General features: G+C 35.1%; 1 protein-coding gene and 1 pseudogene across 1 annotated transcript in view; one reads left to right on the top strand and one right to left on the bottom strand.

The window, feature by feature from the left end:
* MALRD1 (MAM and LDL receptor class A domain containing 1) overlaps positions 1-20,859 on the top strand; it is a 481,557-nt gene that overhangs the window by 74,622 nt on the left and 386,076 nt on the right. Inside the window, 3 exon segments of the mRNA XM_036226667.1 lie at positions 6,028-6,058; positions 6,061-6,137; positions 11,538-11,547. Of these exon segments, the coding sequence (XP_036082560.1) occupies positions 6,028-6,058; positions 6,061-6,137; positions 11,538-11,547 (118 nt within the window).
* LOC118609016 lies at positions 4,091-4,209 on the bottom strand (annotated as a pseudogene).

The raw sequence follows: 20,859 nt of genomic DNA, 5'->3' as shown, positions 1-20,859 counted from the left end.
ACAGGAATTTTTTTTGTTTGTTTTTCTTTAAGTGTGAATGATGGATTATTTGAAGTAGTGAAAAACACCTGACTTGGGCTACACTCACGTTTTTATCCTATTACTTTATTAGCTTCAGGAATACAGTACATTGGTTAGACATTTCCATATTGTATGAAGTGATCTCACCCTCACCCCCGATTGTTATGTTACCCATTTTTTCTTTGGGGTTTTGGCTTTTGTTTTGCTCTGCTTTGCCGTGCAAATCGAGACTACTCTTTACTACCTGGGTCATATTAACTAGTTTGTAGGTTGACCGGTGAGTGGTGTGGTTCGATAGGATTTTATAACTTGGCAGTCACAGATTGTGACACTGTTTAAAGCAGCCCTGCTCTGCCACTTCCTTTCTCCCTCTGTCCCCCCTCCACGGGGCTCGGCCCCACACCTTGGCTTTGTTCCTCTCCCCAATGGGGGCTCCCGCTCAGCAGCACTCAGCCTCAGGTTAACTGTGACGTCCTTCTGGGGAGCGAATGGCCCTGGGCCCTTGTCCAGCCATGTTTAGTTCACCCCTGCGAAGGTGAGAGTTTTGCGTCTGCTTCTGTTCCTTCTCAGGCCTGTTACTTGGCTGTTGCACAGGTTTGTTTCAGAGATTACAAATGAGTGAAAAGAAAAAATACCCTCAAATTTCACCATTAAGAAGCCTGTTACAGGTCCACAATCCCTCATTGGCAATTTGGAAAATTAAAGTTTGGAAAGCAGTAAGCATTTGAAAAAATGAATTTAGAGGCAAAATTTAACCTGACCTGAACCATGCGAAGTGGTTAGGCACTTCATCTAGGGATGGGTTTGATTTATGGCGCTGCCTCCAAAATCCCTGAGGGAATCATGGAATACATGCCATATGTATTAGATTAACATTCTCAACTCTGGGCTATTCAAATTTCAAAACCCAGCTGGCCCCAAAGACTTTAGATAAAGAATTGTGAGTTCGTCTTAACAATCTGGCATGAATCAGTCCAGATTTTATACATACAAACATACACAGACACAAATGCACAGTATTTAGGTAATCACTATCACACACAGATATGTACATACAGTATTATTTAATACATAATAACACACATATTAAATATTTCAAACAAATAGAAAATACAGAGAGAGGCAAATACCCATGTATTTACACCTCAGAATTAACTGATGTTAACATTTTGTTTGCTTATAATGTTAATCTTTGTTTTCCTATAAAGATTCAGCTTTGTCTTCTCTATATCCCTTTCTATTCCATTTCTTATCCTCTGCATGAAAAAAAAAAAGAGCTAATATTATGATGGTTTTAACCTGATTTCTCTAAGTATATATTCAAAAAATATGGAAATAATGCATGAGGATTCTAGCTAGGTGCAGTTCTCCTTCATTCTTTTATCAAGAACACAGGGAAAAGATATTATACTTACAAATAGTAAGTCTAACTTTTAAATATTTAAATATTTCAAGTTAATCTTCTTGGAAGCAGGCTTCTTTGGCACTTTAAATTTAGTGGACTGAATCATTTAAGGGTGACCTTAGTCATCGCCTGGACATCAGTTCAATGTAACTAAACCTTGAACATGTTTATACAACGTAATCCAATTCAATCCAAATATTGGAAAGGAGAAAGGCATTAGACTCCGTGACCTCTGTGTTCCCTTGTAGGCATGAAAATCTGATTCACTGCGGTCCTTTCGATGTCTCTTGTAGACATCATAACAGAGTGCAAATTGCTTTGAGTTCCTTAGGAAATAAGCACCCCTAGTCGGGTAGGGCTAAAATTTCCCCTTAACTGCTGTTCTTAGTTTTAATATCCAAAGGTGGTACTTATCCTCAGTTCTGTCCATTGATTTCCAGTTGATCTACTTTCTTTGCATTTCCTATTAAAATATAATTGTGTCATATTTTAGAATTCATTTTAAAGTGACCCTTTTGTGAAATTTTCTACAATGATTGATACCATGTTCTCTTTTTATCAGAGTCAATGAAATAAATCAATAACAATTTCCTGACATTATTTAAAGACCAGTGAAGGGTAAGATTTGTAAGATTTATAATACGAAAGGAAAAGCTCTATGAAGTTGCTGTGTCCTTGGCCTTCATAATCTAAGGCTTTATTAAATCTCATTTGCCAGGTAGTCCTGCTCTGCAGCAGCTGCTAAAGACCAGGTATCTCCTTATGTCATCATCGCAGCACAGTACAGCATAAATACGCATCAAATGGCTTAGGTTACATATTTTTCTTACCAGGTATGTGACCTCCAACCAGTTACTTCAACTCTCTAAGCTTCTGTTTCCTTCGCTTTAAAATGAGGATGAAATAGCACCATCTTCTCAGGGTTAAAACAAGGGCACAAGCCTGGTATGTAGTAAGCTCTAAATAAAAGTTAGCCGCCGCTCTTATGATTGGTTTCACCATCATTGAAAAATTGCTGGATTTCTATTCGTCTTCTTATATTTCTACTTATTTCATCTCTTAGATTCATATTTATTGTTCTTGTCATTCTTTTTTAAAACAAGATATCAAAGAACCAAATGTATATATGCTAGTTGATTATTTGTTTAGGAAAAGCTTCCCTTGGTCTTGCAGGTGTAAAAAAGTCATCACTTGACTATAAACGGCGTTTACAAGTTGTGGTTCCTGAAAGCAAAAACAAGAAATGATTTCGCGCATTCAGGGAGTAATATGATATAATTAAATAAAACAAATTTCAAGGAGATCCTGAAAAATATTTTTAGGAGGGAAAGGTACCTATATATAATTCAAAATTTAGATTCTCGTGTTTTCTTGAGAATCTTATGAAATTAAGTTTTCACTCTTTCTTCATCCATGGTTGAAACATCACTTCTAAGCATCCTCTTTCTCACTTACCGATTATTAATCAGTGCTGTAGTTCCCCAAGGAAACTATCTTTGGTCACAGATCAAAATATCAGCTTGGTTACACCAAGCAGTAGACAAAAGGAATAGCCAAGATGATTTTGAAATCTTCTGATGATAATATTTACAGATATAAGACACATTTTTAAAGGAAGTGACCAGTTTTCTTTTTAAATTTTGTAGTAGCTAATGACAGAGTTATAATTTTTCATTTCATAGTTCTTATTTTAATTATCTAGAAATAAACAAGCAAAGGTGTAGATGACGTAATATTTTTATTTGGCTTTGGAAGTTGTTTTCTACTTATATTTTAATATGAATGTGTAAAAGAGCCTAGTAATGTCCTTCATAAAAAAGGTTATATCATCCTATTTTAAAGACCTGTCTTATAGTTTCACTTCAGCTCACCCCAGGATCCACTCACTCCATTCACAGAATGGGGCCATACACCTCTCTAGAGGACAGAGAACTGCCCAAACATTCTGTCTTTTCACCAGCTTTTTTTTTGGGGGGGGGGGGGTGCGTGCAGGGCTTAATATGTGGTGGTGAATTAATGCTTGTCTAATGAGCCTGAAGAATTAAGCATCTACATTTTAACTGACTTCAATCCAGGATGTATTATAATAATAAATAGAAGGACATTCTTTCAAAATTAAAGGTGTCCAAAATAAATTAAAAACTTAATGGTGTTAAGTATAATATATTTCACAATTATAATGCCTATATATATTACATCAAAATTCTTTTTTTTTTCAACCTGCTATTATTTTTTTTGTATGAAGGCCAAATTTCTCAGGTGGCCAAGACTCTACAGAAACCAGTTCTGATTAGAATTCTCAAAATCATTAAAATTATATGTATTACATTATAGAGCACTGAAAATTGCAGATAAATCGTCCCTCCTAGCCACCATCACCTCTAGTCATAGTTTTTATCTTGAGGTAACTACAGACACTAGTTTATTTTTACTTCTAGACACTTTTCTATTTCTATAATGTGTATGTATGTACCATATATCTAGAACGTTAAACCACTGTGTGTTTTTAGCCTAAGTAGTATAATACTATGAATTTTTTCTGTAACTTAATTTTTTTCTCAGAAACACATATTTAAGGTCTTTCTATATTAGCACAGCCCTTGGTTGACCTCACAGATTGTGAGGACATTGTCAGTTTATAATCCCTTATTTTTTATTTTTTTACGCCTACAGCACCTGGTCTTCCAAGGTGGTCTCCCATCAAAGTATTAACCAGGCCCGACCCTGCTTAGCTTCCAAGATCAGACAGGATCAGGCTTGTTTGAGGTGGCATGGCCGTAGACTAATTTTTAACTAGCACAATAATCTCTGATCTATGTGACCATTTATTTATTGATTCACGTTTGAATCATTCCTATTTATAAAACTCAGCATTGATATAAATATTCCTGCAGAGGCCTTCATGTGTATGCCTACAAGTGTCTCTCCAGCATAAATAATGGCAAGTAGGCTTAATTTCTGTATTCTCTGCTATTTTTCTTTTTAATTGATGCCATCCAGTTGCCCTCCAGTTGAGCTGTACCAATTCATGGAATCAGTCCTTTTCATCTATTATTCTATTAATTTTTTTGTTCTCTTAAAATCCTATACTTCTGTGTAAGGGAGGAAAAAGTTTACCTCAGCCTTCTTAGATCTCCTTAGACCTGCCGGGTCTGAAAATTAAACTGACAAAGCAGATTAACAGATGAAAAGCATACAGAATTACTTAATGTAAGTTTTCATGATATGTGAGCCTTCGTAAGGACATAAAGACCCAAAGAAAGAGTTAGTCCTCACTATGTACAAGGTTTGATGAAGACCAGACAGTCATGGCAGAATAATAGGGCAAGGACTTTAAGGGAAGTGTAGCAATCTGGGGGACATTCAGCAAGGCCTGTTCCTTCAGATTTCTCTCTGTGTCCTTTGGTCTTCAGAGGGAAGGCCATTCCATCCCTCCAGGTGCAGGGAAGGCACCTCTCAGATGAGGCTATTATGACCTGCCTCAGGGGAAAATCAGAAAGTTCATCCCGCAAGTGCCATTTCTCAAATTCCTTCAGCTTGAAATACTCCACATGCCAACTGGCCATGTTTTGGGGTAGCGTGTCTCAAACCTGATCTCTACAACACCGCACATTTTTAAATTATATCATACATTTCGCTTGTGCCTTTATTTGTTTCTCAAAGTAACAAAATCTTAGGCAGTGATTATAACTGAGGTTTAGTATTATTTACTAAATCTTTTTTCAAATTCTGTCTCATATTCTTGGCATACAACAAAGTGCTTTTCTTTGATTGTCCTAGGATCTTATACACATCTCTTGTATAGCTCTTCTGTTGTTAGTTAGCTGTTAAATATCATATAAAGTAAGTTGTAAGATCTTTGAGATCAGAGATACTCCCTGATAAGGTGGAGATGCACCTATTAGCCATGTCCTTGATTGGTGGTCCTGCTTCGTGACCTTAAAACTCCAGACATAATTTCTTTCTTTCTTTTTTTTTTTTTTTAAGATAGTAGAATAACATAATGTGAGTGATTAACAAGATAAATAAATTATAACAGTCATCATTCAGAATGTTAGACAAAATCGAACTTAAATAGATGCTTCTGAGTGCTTTAGCATGAGTATTACTAACTTCTGCATATGGTTATTGATTGCATGATTTACCTCACTAAGTAAGTTTCTGTATAAGTATACATAATATATATAAACATTTAAATATTTCAATATGAAAATGAATCATTGCCTCCAGCAGACACATTACAAATGAGTCCATATCTCAATTAAATTAAGTAGTAAACCACATAGTTCATTACCTCAAAGAGCACATTTTAAATGCATACGACTTCTAATGGCTTCAATGGGAAGGCGACCCTCATTAGTGATGAATATTAGAACTCTTAATTTAAATAAGGTTACCCAAGGTGTTAAAGTTACAGAAGGTGCTGTCAAAGCACTAATGACTTTATAAATTTATAATTTGAATGTTCTGGTCAAAACAATTTTCTAAAATTAGACTATAAGATTTGACAGATGCAAATGAGCTTCTCTACACAAAGAAATATGATTGTCATTTACTTTTATGGTGTATATTTTTAATAATTTGTCCTTCTGTACTTACAGTTAATCTGAGAAGCAACTATTTTATCATCAAATCTACCATTGCTCTAGATGACATCAGTATATCCCAGGAATGTAAAATTTCATATAGGTCACTTCCAGGTACCAGCATAGTAAACGAAGGTAAGTTCCTTCTTGTGGTCACTACAGTTTTAAACAGTGAACTAATTAGTTCTTCTTCACAACAAAATATCAAATATATTAGAGTCCTTCAACAATATAGAGCTCACTAATACCTAATACCAGGAAGTGGATTATGTCACATGTCCTTGAAAAATAAAACACATATATTTTTATTTTATTTTTATTATTTTTGTGGCGATGTCGGTTAATAACATTATATAAGTTGCAAGTGCACAATTCTATCATACACCGTCTGTAGATTGTGCGCTCACCACCCCAAGCCCAGTCTTCTTCCAGCATCATATATTCGATGCCCTTTACCCTCCTCCTCTTCCTCCAACCCCTTCCCCTCCGTAACCGCTGCACTGTTGTCTGTGTCTCCAAAGTTTGTTTGTTTCTTTGTTCGTTGTTTTATTTATTTGTTGCTTTCTGTTTTGTAGCCCACAAATGAGTGAAGTCATATAGTTCTTGTCCTTTTCCATTTGACTTATTTCGCTCAGCATGATACTCTTCAAGATCCATTCATGTCACAAATGGAAGTATTTCATCCTTTCTTATGGCCGAATAAAATTCTGTGTATGTATGTACCACATCTCCTTTAGCTAATCATCCATTGAAGGATACTTAGGTTGTTTCCATGTCTTGGGTATCTTAAATAATACTGCAGTGAATATTGAGATACATGCATCTTTACAAATAAATGTGTTCAATTTGGGGAGGTAGCTCTATTTTTAACTTTCTGAGAATCCTCCATACTGTTTTCCATAGTGCCTATACAAATTTACATTCCCATCAGCACTGTATGAAGGTTCCTTTTTCTCCACATCCTCTACAATAGTTATTTCTTATCTTATTAATAGTAGCCATTTTAACAGCTGTGAGGTGGTATCTAATTGTGGTTTTGATTGGATTTCCCTAATAGCTAGTGAAGTTGAGCATCTTTTCATAGGTCTGTTGGCCATCTGTATGTGTTCTCGGGAGAAGTGCCTATTCAGCTCTTCTGTGTGTGTGTGTGTGCGTGCGTGCGTGTGTGTGTGTGTGTGTGTGTTGCATTGTGTATCCCCCTCCCATAGTTAGATTTCTTCCTGTCATCACATATTTGACTCCTTTTACCACATCTACCTTCCTCTCCCCCCTTCCCCAACCCTCTGGTAACCATTAGTCTAGTGTGCATGTCCATGAGTCTCTGTTTTTTGTCCTGTTTGTTGCTTTTAGGTTCATATCCCACATATAAGTGATATCATGTGGTTTGCAACTTTTTCTGTCTGTGTTATTTCACTTCATATGATTATCTCAAGGTTCATCCATGTTGTCGCAAATGGCAGTATTTCCATTATATATATGTACCACAGTTTCTTTAGCCAGTCATCTGTTGTAGGACACTTGCGGTTGCTTCCATGTCCTGGTCACCATGAATCATGCTGCTATAAACAGCGGTGTGCAAATATCTTTTCGGTAATGGGTTTTCAAGTCTTTGGGGTAAATACCCAGTAGAGGGATTGCTGGATCATATGGGAGATCAATTCTTAGTTCTTTGAGTAACTCTATACTGTTTCCCATAGTGGCTATACCAATTTGCAGTCCCACCAGCAAAGTACGAGGGTTCCTTTTTCTCCACATCCTCTCCAACATTTGTTATTACTTGTCCTGTTGATAACAGCTATTCAAACAGGTGTGAGATAGCATCTCTTTGTGATTTCGATCTGCATTTCCCTAATAGCTACCGATGATGAGCACCTTTTCATACGTTTGTTGGCCATTTGTACGTCTTCTTGGGAGAAGTGTCTGTTCAGGTCCTCTGTCCATTTATTGATTAGATCGTTTGTATATTTTGTGGTTGAATTATAGGAATTCTTTATATCTTTGGATATTAGCCCCTTATTGGAGGTATTGTTTGAAAATATGTTCCCCCATTTGGTTGGTTGCCTTTTCATTTTGTTGATGGTTTCTTTTGCTGTGCAGACGCTTTTTAGTTTGATGTAGCATATATAATTTTAGAAAAGGTAAAAATATGATATGTCACATTTAGGCTGTCTTCCAATAATATTCTAGACTTGTGGTTAAAATTTTCATCTACAGATGTTTTAATTACAAAAATTATGAAAGAATTTTAATTATTTTGCATATTTTAAAGCACTTCTATAAAAATTCAATTCTATTTTAATTTTGTTTGGCACTTCAAATGAATATATAATGAAATTCATGTTTCAGAATCACCAAGGATTTCAAAAAATTATTCTATTTGGAAAAAGTGACTTAAGGCCAGCCAAAAACTTAAATCTTGACCCTAAAATTCAGTTTAACCTCAAAACATAATATTTGCAAGTAGCAGATGGAGTTTGGTTAATTCTTTGACTCAGTATTTATAGTGGATTTCAATTAAAAGACAGAAAACGTGCCATAAAAATTGATTTCCCATAGTCAAATAGGCATTTATGAAAATCTAACCATTATTTAGGTTATGCAAACGCTTTGAAGCAGCATGCACCATGCCGCCCGCAGTTACTCTGTCGTTCTAATACTGATGGACGTTTCCCCGACCCCTCCTCCTCCTGGGTCTCGGTTAATTGACAGACAGTACTAAAAGTGTTGCTGGAAAAGGGCGACACTTCATTTTCCTTTAGCTGTATACACGGAAAATATTTGCATGTCAGAATCAGGCACATCACACGTTCTGATGTTTTCTGAAACAACATGGTAAGTGGGAAGGTTGCATTCTTACAGGAGCTACATGTGCTAATCAAGGATGATACAGGAGAAACAATCCTGCATTGAGCATTGGATTAAACATTTAATTAAAGGTCCTTTATTAAAAGCATCTTTCATTGTAGAGATTGTATAAGTCTATGTCCTGACATTGCATTGTGCTAACATGTAATTACTTTATTCAGAATGTGTGTGCTGAACTTATAATAAAGCTTTCCGTGTGTGTGTGTGTGTGTGTGTGTGTGTGTGTGTTTCTGATAGACACTGAGATTACAAAGCAGTAGATTTAATAATTCGTGATTTTTGAGAGTTAACCAGCATTACCTTGGTTCTGTTATTTAAGCATTTTTCTTCTCCTCATCAAAGACCGCATCATCAGAATCAGAAGAGTAGAAAGGCATTAAAGTTGGCATTGAAGAAAATGTAATTGGAGGCAAAAGTGTGACTAAAAGTTCTAAATTACACTAAAATTAACCTTAGCAGAAGTCTCAGAGTACTTGATCTCACTTACAGAGAATTTTTTTCATAAATTAACTCAAGACACATTTATATGTACTTCAGTCCAATCAGCAGCTCAGTTGCTTAGAACATAATTCTAGTTAGAACAAAATTATGTGAATCATTCCTGAAAGGCCAACGGTTTTACACAAAGAAAAAAAAAAATCTTATCGTTTTTGCAAATTTGTCCAATAAGCAATTATAGGATCTCCTTTATAGATTTTTGTATCGTTACCAAGCAGAAGTTTAGGGACAGGACTGGAAAAAGAATTTAAAAAATATGCCAAGTTTCACTAGTAGTGAGTTATGTTATCTTTGTGGGGCAGAATGACCAGAGATTTACCTAGACCTTGCGCTTGAATTAAAGCCTTCGAAAGCATCAGTTGGCATGCAGATGGGAAAGCCCTTCAGAGCAATTCTTAGAGCATTAGCTTTATGTTTACTTTTGGAGCAGCACACACACACAACGAAAATAGCAAATTGTATTTCAACTTGGCCTTTTATCCAGCTTTTTCATCTAAAGCATAATTAAAAGCTAATGTTCATGAAACACTTATGACTCTGTTTATTTGTTGAAAGATCATCCACTATCTCTCAATTTAAAAGGTGGATTCGTGCCACATGAAGATGCAGGCTGTATTTCATCCAGTACGTCTGTGATTTTACATCTGACATCCAGATCGGAAGCAGATGATGCCAGTTGTGGTGAGTCAGGACTTTAGTCACTTAGCCACTTTTAGTGACTTTTAATCACTAGTGCTTAGTCTCTTGGCAGGGATTTATGCATATTTACTCTCTGAATATAAAGTGCATACTACTCAAGAGAGGGATGTTTAATGAAGACAGAACCGAGACCTCTCCCAACTGAGATGACTTGCTGTTGAAAGCAAATCAGATTAACTTTAAAACAGTAGCAGTGAATGAGGACACCTTATTTTTAGTTTTTCTGGATTGGAGTATAAAATTTGAAGTAAATGAAAGAAAGGATTCAAAAGATGACAACATTATATTATAAATATTCCTTTATTCTTTTTGTTATCATAAAAATGCTGAGTCTTATTTTAAACAAGTGGCAATGCAGTACAATTAATGGCAGAGGACTACATATTGCTTAAGAATATTCTTTCAAACTATAGTGAATTAATAAATAAATTGGTTCTAAAACTGTAGATCATGGCTAGTTCTATGTATTTTTAAATCTTTGAGAGTCTCCTTTAAGTTTCTTCTTTTTCAAGGCCTTGTATTCATTCTGTATTATAGTCATATTGCTCTAAAATTATCCTAGCATCCCAGGAAAATTAATAAAGAAGGAAAATAAAGGAGATGTTGGTGGATAAGCTTTTGCAAAAGTGTTTAAATAACTGCTGTCGAAGATAATGAAGACAGATAAAGTCACAGGAGTATAACATCTTATTGATCCTCCATGCCTTCAGTGAAACTCAAAGTAGTTTTCAGTCAGGAAAACGGGGGGACTTGGACAGAATCGTGGGGCATAGTGAGCACAGAGTTGGAGAGACTCTGAGCAGTCTTTAAAACCATAGATCAAAATGATAAGAAAAATCAAGGCTATTGGCAGGTTTTGCTACATTGACCGGGTAGCCTTTCTGTGACTCGCGGCAAACCTTGGTTGGGTGTCTTTTCTGTGCCAAGAGATTCAATAAGGAATAAAGTGTGATCATTTCCCTCAACAAACTTAGTCTATTAGATAGGAAATATTTTGCATTGAATAGTGTTGTGTCGTAATTATAACTAGAACAGAAGTGTAAACAAAGTGCTATTTTTACTGCAGGACTTAGAGAATGTACTCTGTCGAAAGCAGATCATTTCTCAGCAGGAATTTCTTAAATGTTTTCTGGTTTTCTTGCTATTTCAGAAAAGTTTTCTACTAAAAGTTATTCTAGGGATTAACAATTCTAAGCCTGTCTCTGATATACATTAAGACAGTTACCAAATGCACGTGGTTTAGGAACTTTATCTATATAAACTCTTTTAATCATCAAAACAAATTTAAGAGGTAGGCACTATTATTATCCTTGTTTTACAGACTTTATTATCAGTTAGTGTTCATTCAGGAGACAAAAGCTACACTAGAAATTTGAACAAGGAAGATTTAACATAAAGAATTATTACATAGTAAAAAGTGGTTAACTTCAAAAAGAGATAAAAGAGAACAATAAACAGGAAAGAATAGCAAATGTGGGAGCAGCTTTGACCCCTAGAACTGAGGCGAAGAATTCAAGGCAGGAGGACACAGACCCCAACACTGAGTTTTAGACTTAGGAGGGTGTGACTGGGACGCACTGGAATGCGGGGAAGTTTGCTGGGATGCCGTGAGCTCGATTTGAATAACAGCTCGTGGGGCCAAGAGAGAAATTACCTACAGGATGCCTGCAGAACTCACTGAAGGGGGACGATACACTGGGTCCTTTCACATTGCTGGCAGTCACGGGCAAGAGAAAAAAAAGTGACCTGAAGCCAAAGGAGAAGCTCCTTCCCCTCCTGTGGCATCCATCCTGTGCTGTCTGCAGACAGAGCCCAACTTTGTGTGAGCTAGTCAAAAAAGAAATGTTTACCGGGTCCAGCTCCAGTGTCTCAAAGCAGGGCAAAGAAGAGATTTGGAACTGAGACACAAGAAATTGATAACTGGCACCCTTGTCTGATGTGATCTAGTCCATAATTGGTGGAACCCCATCTTTTAATGCAGGCAATCTGCCTCCAGAGCCCATGGTCTTAACTACACACCATTAGCCTTTCTGTCCTTCACAGGTCATCATTAAATTGAGAAAGATACTTGCCCAGTCATGAAGAATTGCTCTCATGATCAGTTTGAACAATAGAAAGGTAGAAGGCAGACATAAGGATTTCACTCTCGGAGGATAAATCATGGTCCCTAGGATGTCAAATGATGACCGAGTGAATTTTGCCTAGAACTTTTAAATGATAAATGTCCTTTAAATGATTGTCCTTAAAATTTTTTTTTAAAAACCTAATTATTTTCCCTTTATAATTATTTCTTTAATCACAGTACACTTCATAAATCTGAAATGTACTGAATTGCTTTCAGTTCCTATAGTGTGTTTTGGGAACTTAAAAGATCGTTTTGTAGACATGAAAACGGCAGAGATCACTATCTGGCAATGGACCTGTGACAGTAGTGAAATGAGTTAAAAATTAGGAAATGAACGCCAGTTCTCCAGAGTCTTTATTTTTACTTTTTGCCTGTTTTTTTTTTCTTTTTTTACTGAACTAATTTTATACTGGGAATCTGTTTATTCATAGAAATGCTAATTCTTCATTCCATTTTTATGAATCCATGCATTAGTGATTCTGGTAGTGAGTTGAGATGAGGTAAAGGGGCAGTGAAGAATTTAGAGAAATAAGAGTAAGAAGTCTTATGTCTTCTTTGCAGCCAAAGGAGAGAAGGAAGCACATGAATTTTAGTCTGAGTGTCTAGCATTGAACAAACCAGCATATAAGTTTCCCCAAAGAAAACTCAATTGCTGGAAAAAACAGATGTTTCCTGTAAGGGGAAAAAGACAATACGATCCTCAGGATTGTTATCCATAAATAATAAATCCTCCTTAAGAGGAACATTGGTATTCTAGAATTTTAAGTATTTAACATTTTAATGCAATTTATTCTAATGTTCTCATTTTCACAAACATTACTAACTCAACTTGATTCCTGTTTCTTTTAGATAAGAATGATTATGGCCTACCTCAAAAATACTCACTAAACTTACTAAGAATTTAGGTCTTCGCGGCCTCTGAAATATCTTCAGATCTTTTAGGAAAAAAAAGAAACAAATATATTTCAACCAATTTTGATAAAAGAGAGAAAAAAGCTATTGCATTAAACAAAGTTCGAGATTTGTGAAGGTTATAATATTTTGCAGAATTTTAATAACCTTGAATGATTTAATTGAATGTTTCTATATTTATTTATGTCATAGTATAAAAGTATAATTATTTAAATTACAACCTATGTGTACAAGTTTTCACGGAGCCCTTCTTTCCTTCCTTCCCTTCCTTCCTTCCTTCCTTCCTTCCTTCCTTCCTTCCTTCCTTCCTTCCTTCCTTCCTTCCCTCCCTCCCTCCCTCCCTCCTTCCTTCCTTCCTTCCTTCCTTCCTTCCTTTCATTTCTAGACAGTTAAAGATACTACACACTGACTATGATGTTAAATTAAGTTTCTCCAATCTTTATTCATGGCAGCTGAAGAACCAAAGTTCTTACACAGCAGGGCACATACACATCTCAGCAGAACTTCCCTTGGCCTTGGCCCCTAACCAGATGGGACTGCAGGATTAAGCACTGTTACACATGATTTTTGTCTGGGCGTGGTAGAAACACAGAAGAAAAGTTCATGACAGAGTGATTTTATACGGGGTTTGTGTTGCTTATGGAGAACTTTGAGAAATAATCTGTATGTTTCCATTTAAGAGATTGGTTAAAATTATCTGGGTATCTTAGCTCTCAAGCCCAATTTGGCATCAGTAGATTGAACCCTCTCATGGTTTGGGGGCCTAGTTGGAGGCAGAGAGCAGAGTCAGTGCCTAGGTGTGTTGAGATAATTTTGCCTTTCTGGAAAGCCTGTTTCCCCTGCATAGGCTATTTGAAATCAGTAAACCACTGTCACCATTCTTAAGGGCATCTCTCTATTTTTCTTAGATTAAAATAGTTATTTTTGAGTTATTTCTTTAGGATAGGTACTAAAATTGAATTTTGGGTTTTAATGGGTATTCAGTAATTATTAAGTGGTTATTTAATGATTATTTAACTCAGTGCATTTTGACCCGTCTTTTTTTTTTTTTTGGCCAAAGGATTATTATGTTAACAGTCATACTAGCAAAGTGAAAGGTTTTGAATTTCACTGTCCTCAAAGGGCATTTAGAAATTTGCTTTCACTTCTCTCACAGTCATGAAGATACTTGTTAGAAGTTTCCATTTTTGTGAACAAATATTTAGTTTTCCCCAAGACTAAAATAGGTAATATTGCTTTATATGGTGCTTGCTTCAGTTCCAGAAAGCAACTTATAAATAAAGATTTTACGTGTCAAATAGTATCAGTGATACATTTTCTCATGTCTGCTTTGGATGAACAGAATATATATAGGTATATACATATATATGTATAAATATGTGTATAAATTTGTTCTAGTCTACACTATGTTGGCAGATGAGAAAGCCAACTCTGTACTTTGTAAAGGTAGTTTAATATTCTCAAACAATATTGTCTGAGCTCTATAATTTATTTCTATCTAAAACTGTTTAGTCTGAAATGCATGTCATTTTTTTTTTCTAAAAATACACTTGAATAATTTCTCATTTTCTACTTTTCTCTCTTCTCATGGGAAAGCCCGCATAAGTCAGTACTTAGTATTTAATTGCAATAAAGCCTAAAGCAAAGACAAGCCACACAGTATAGGAAAAATGAGTGTCTTATTATTTTTATGCTTTACTTTTCCAAACTGAGATACTAGTTGTATATTTTCACCAAACTACTATATCTGCCAGAATCTTTAATGCATGGACTCATTAAAAATGGGATGAAGAATTAGCAATTCTGTGAATAAACAGATTCCCTGTATACAATTAACTCTGCAAAAGAAGCAAAGATGTGAAAATAAAGACTCTAGGGATGTGAAGGTCATTTGCTAATTTTTTAAAAACTCATTTTCCTATTGTCACGGGTCCATTGCCCAATAGTGATCTCCATCTTGTTGTCATGTCTATAGAACAATCTTTTAAGTCCCTGAAACACGCTATAGGAATCGAAGTCGATTCTGTACATTTCAGAGTTATGAAATGTAATGTGATTAAAGAGTGTGAGATCTGGAGGGAGATTGCCTGGTTTTAAAATGGGGTTCCACCAATTACCGACTAGACAGCATTAAGCAAGTGTGCCATTTATAAATTGATGGCATCTCAGCTTCAAATTTATCTCTTTTGGCCCTGCTTTGAGTGAGATACAGGAACTGGACTGTGGAAACATTTCTATTTTGAATAGCTAACACAATGCTAGGCATTGTAAATAGAGAGCACGAGATAGATACCACAAAACACAGGAGAGGAAGGAACATCTCTTTTTAGTTCCAGTGAACCTTTTTTGTCTTTTGGAGATATCCTGGTGGGTAATTTCTCTCTTGGCCTACTGGCTGTTAACCAATGTGTATGCCTGTGTGAGTGTGTGTCCTAATTGGGCTTTTTTTTTTTTAATGTTTTCTGAAAAAATGTTTTTGAGAAGGTATTTTTTGGTGAGATTGGACATACATGAACTTAATTATAAATTTAAAGGCTTCTTAACATGTCTCTGAATTATCACAAATTACTTTTATTTTAATAAAATATATGAAAATAAGCTATTTTACATTTTATATCTCATGTTCTTTTCTATAGATCTGACTACAAGGGGAAAAAGCCTCTCAGAATAAACCTAAATCTGCTAATTATTGAGCATCTTACATTTTTATTAAATGTATATCCGTAAAAAAATAAGTCCTTGTAGTAAACAGACTTTTTATTTTTCTTAGTTAACTGATTTCATTTTCTTCTTTATATTCACCTCAAATTGCAATCTAGACATTGGTTTCTAGTCAAAAAAAAAAAAAAGAAACCCAAAGAAAAAAACATCCCTAGACAGCGGTAACTGTAAAGTATTAGGATGGGAGGTTGTTTCTGATGAAGGCTTATCATTTCTGTGACATAAGAACAAGAAGTGGAGAAAAAGCCCATTCATTCTCATTTATGGAGTCATTGATCATCGAGGGAAAAAAAAGAGAAAAAAAAATTTCTGTAAACAAGTAAAACCTGGCAAATAACCCGTGATCTTTTGATCAATGTTTGCTGCAGAAAATTATGTTGTTAGGTTGGAGAAATTCACAATAGTAGAGATAAAGTAATAGATAAATAGATAATAGAGTAGAGCTTAAAAAAAGAAATCTTTTTCAGTTGAATATAATCTGTGTATTTAGTAAGTTTTTCGATAATTATTTAAGATTAAAGTTCAAAAATTATATTATTAATGGTATCAATGGAGAAAGTGAGAAGCCTTCTGTGTCATTACTTTGAACTCATTTTGGATATTAGTTTTCAGTGAGGTCATTGTTCTTCTTCACTCTGAAAATGATAAACAAGAGGTATACATGCCATTTTTTATTTGTAAGCTCATGCGCTGTCAGCCCTTTTTCCTCTCACCTTTACTACTCCTATTCGTTTCATTTCTGTTGTTGGTTTCGTGGTGTGGGTGGTGATGAGTATGTGGAGGCAAAGTGATCCTCCCCTGGTCAGCACCAAGGTTTTTTAGCAGTCCGTGTCTCTTCACCTTGCAGAACTTTGCCACTATGAAGAATGGAATTCGCTTTTTCTTCAGTGTTTATATAAACCTCTCTCTCTCTCTGGGGTATAGATTTGAAAACGGCAGAAGGACCACATGCTAATAGTATAAATACTACCACATACTTATAAAGCACTTATTTTGTATTCAGCATTGTTTGAAATGTATTTATACATATTAACTAATTTATAGCAAAGACAAGTGAGGCACAAAGAGGAAGAAATCGGTGGCCTTTCCTGTGGTCACACAGTCAGTCAGGGCAGAGGCGGTAGAGCAGAGTCAAACTCGGGGCTGATTTTAATTTCGCCACTAAATCTTCCAGGGCAAATGAATATGTCAGATTCTCAAATAATGTAAACCTCTTCGCATCCATGGTCATTTAGAAGAAAGGCTTTATCATTGGCTAGTATTTCTTAATTTGCAGCAGCTCTGTATTTCCAGAGGGTTTGGGTGTTCCCATCATTTGGTGTGACGGACACATCAAGGAGTTTCTCTCTTGGGGAAAAACAGTGTAGAAAGAGAATCTAAACACATGTGTTAAAAGAGCCCAATCAAAACTGGTTACTAATACAACAATAATAATAACTAACAGCTGCTAAAAGTGTGCAGAGTATGTGAAGATGTTTATTATATTTGCCTTGCTGCAGTTTACAATTTACGTGAGAACATAGAAAATATACACAAAGTATAACTAATAGGAAAAGCTGGTTTTACTCCATTGGCGATAGTGGAGGTCTAGGATAGGCATGTTGACAAAGTGACAAGACATGTGATCCTTGCCTTCACAGAGAGTTCAGTCTCGTGGGTGGAACTACATTATACTAATACATACATAACTACAATTTTGATGACAGGTATGTAGGAGTTTAGAGTGCCTGTGATAGTTAAAGATTGAGTCTATAATTGACGCTAGTGTGGAGATATCAGAATTGTTTTAATATATATATTTTTTAATTAAGACTTAATTTTTAGAGCAGTTTTAGGTTCATAGAAAAATTGGAAAGGTACAGGGTTTTCACATGTACACCCCCAATCCCCACCCATTCATAGACTCTCAGTATCAGCATCCCCCACAAAAGTAGGGCATTTGTTACAATTGATAAACCTACACTGATACATCATAATCCCCCAAAGTCCATAATTCACAGTAGGGTTCACTCCTGGTGTTTTATATTCTATGGCTTTAAACAAATTTATGGTGACATATATTCACCATTACAGCCCCATGCAGAGTGTTTAACTGCTCTAAAAATCTGTGCTGTTTATTCATCCCTCCCTCCCTCCCTCCCTCCATCTCTTGGCAACTACTGATATTTTCACTTTCTCTGTAGTTTTGCTTTTTCTAGAATGTCATATAGTCGGATTCATGTAGTACGCAGCATTTTCAGATTGAATCCTTTCAGTTAATAATATGCATTTAAGGTTCCTCCATATGTTTTAATGGCTCGATAGCCTATTTCCTTTTAGCACTGAATAATATTCTATTGTATGGATGTGCCACAGTTTTTTTATCCATTCATCTACTGAAGGGCATCTTGGTTGTTTCTAGGTTTTGGCAATTATGAATAAAGCTGCTATAAAAGTCTGTGTGCGTATTTTCTGTGTGTGTGTGGGGGGGTGGACGGGGGGCAGAAACTTTCAGCTTCTTTGGGTAAATGTCAAGAGCAACCCCATTATAAATTTTTAGGTCTTTTTGTGAGGTCCAAATGATCAGCCCAGACTTCCCCTTTGTACACTTTGTGTTTATTCCTTAGACATCAACCTCTGCAGGGATTGTCAGTAAGCCTCACAGAAGTTCTAAGACAGTGAATCTGAAATGAGGCAGTGTCTGATTCTGGATTTTTTTTTTTCACCTCATAAGGCTCCTTGGCTCCTAGATGAATTAATCTTTTGTGTTAGTGAAAAATCTCTAAAAATGACAGTGCTAGTCTAAGGCGATGGACCTATTTATTTGTCCACCAAATGTTTTCTAGCATCCTTTCCATAGGGTCAACTACTGTACTTATATGTATATAACTAATTGAGGCCACAAGAGTATTTTTACATTAAATAATTAAAAGCTGCTACAGAATCACTTGCTTTTCTACTCATAACTATGGAATAGACATTCATGATTTTGGGGAATTCTGTGTTGTCATTCTGTTACATATGTAAGAGCTGCTCCCCACATAGCTTGGTACCCAATAATCCTTGAGTAAATAGTTATTGCAAGTTATGATGCTTCTGATAATGAAGATAATTGAGAAAATTGATAATGATACTCCAGAAACAGTGAAAAATCCTTGAATCTCAATTATTAAAACACACCCAGGATATTGTCTTTCTGTCAGAAAAAAAAAGATAATCTTTAAAAGCTGTTTTAATGAGGTCTGGATTTGATTAATAGCTAACTAGAAGGTCAGTTTCATCTGATTATACATCTGTGATCAATCAAGGTGAATTTTTAAATGCGTATAGAAATCTGGATACGTAGGAACAAGGTATACTATAGCATATTTGAATTTTAATAGCCTAATCACCTGTTAAAAATTACTGTCCTTAAGGGCTTAAGAGAACTATAAAATTGCTACAGTAGTTTCTAAATTTTACTGCCATTTGAATATTCATTTATTTCCACAGCAGTATCTCCCTAGATAGCAGATGATAAAGTTCTCTTTCCAGGTTAGCTATGTAGGATACTTATTATATAGTAGCAATAATTTATTTCATTTCAGTATTCGGATATAAAGAAGTCCTGCATTCTGTTTTTAAGATTGTCCAAAATAGGAATTGAAAGTATTTGCTTCTTCAGGGATTGAAATGGTATCTACATATTTTGAAACCCTTGGAATTTAAATATATTCATGGGCTATGCATATATTATGTATAATAAATAGTGATGGCCTCTAAAAATATAGACTTAAATATTCTTAGCATTGATCCATAAAGTCATATTTGTCATTATCATTTTTCACTTCAAGTAGCATTTAATTTTGCTTCAACATAGAATACTAAATTTTATTTGAAAAATTTGTGTTCTAAATGTAGCAGAACTTTATTTTGCCAATTTCTGATTGTCTTTATATGTATACCGAAATATTGTCATACTTTGCTTATTAAAGTTGGTGCAACATTTTAAAAGCATTTTCTTTAATGTGTTTATGCATCCCCATTGACTTTTGATAAAAATGAGCACTCTGCTAGGGCCAGGAAATGACAGAAAATAAATATATTTTGGAAATCAGATATTATTTAGAAACTATAAAAAAATTAGAAAGTATTTGTAATATTGCTATTCACCTAATAGTCCTCGTTGCGTAGAAGCAGCACTTTCAAAACTGAATGATTTATAATTAGGTTAAAATGCCCTTCCATTTTAAATTTCATAATTTCATTGAGTGATTTACTTTATGCTTTGATCATCTAAATGCATTGCCTACTTCCTAAGTTCCCTTTGACAAGGGAATATTTATGTAATTTATTACTATAGCATTAGATAAAAATAGCCAATGGCTGAGGATACCAATGTAGTAATCAGCAGTGGGTGTGAATCTCATTTTGTATCTGGATATGTATTAAGAGCTAAAGGTCCATACTAAGCAAATTCAGATTATGCTTTTTCAGTTTATCCTTTTTTAAATCTAATGACGTCTAACAGTTATTGTCAACAGTTGCAGAAAGTATATTAGACTTAGAGTCAGAATATTTAGATTCCTGTCCCTCTCCACAATATCCTAATTATATGATGTTGGTTGAGTTAATAACTTCCCCAACTTTCCTTTTATTCCTCTGTAAACTAATGATAATAATAATAACAACAACAACAATAACAACAACAACAACAACCATAATAATAATAATACCTTCCCCAAAGGTATATTGTGGAAGTTAGATCTAGATTAAAATATTAAGTAGTATAGGTATAGGCTCTATTTCATAAGGTATTCACTACTGTATAATAAATAATTCACTATTATACTACTATTATTATAACTCTACTGCTATTATAACTTTTCTTTCCCTTTCTCATCTTTCTCTTTCCTTTTCTTCCTTTACCAGAATGCCTTCGTGGAAGTTAACTGATTTTTCTGCATTTTACCTGAAAAGTGAGTCAAATTATTCTGCCTGTACAAATTAAGCAATGCATACAGTGTTTTGGAAAATAGTAAGGTCTATAAAAACTGGAGGTAAATGTT

Source organism: Rousettus aegyptiacus, unplaced genomic scaffold (genome assembly GCF_014176215.1).
Source record: "Rousettus aegyptiacus isolate mRouAeg1 unplaced genomic scaffold, mRouAeg1.p scaffold_m13_p_10, whole genome shotgun sequence".
Lineage (NCBI taxonomy): Eukaryota > Metazoa > Chordata > Mammalia > Chiroptera > Pteropodidae > Rousettus > Rousettus aegyptiacus.
Note: the sequence above shows the minus strand (reverse complement) of the source record. Positions and strands in the feature narration are given on the sequence as shown.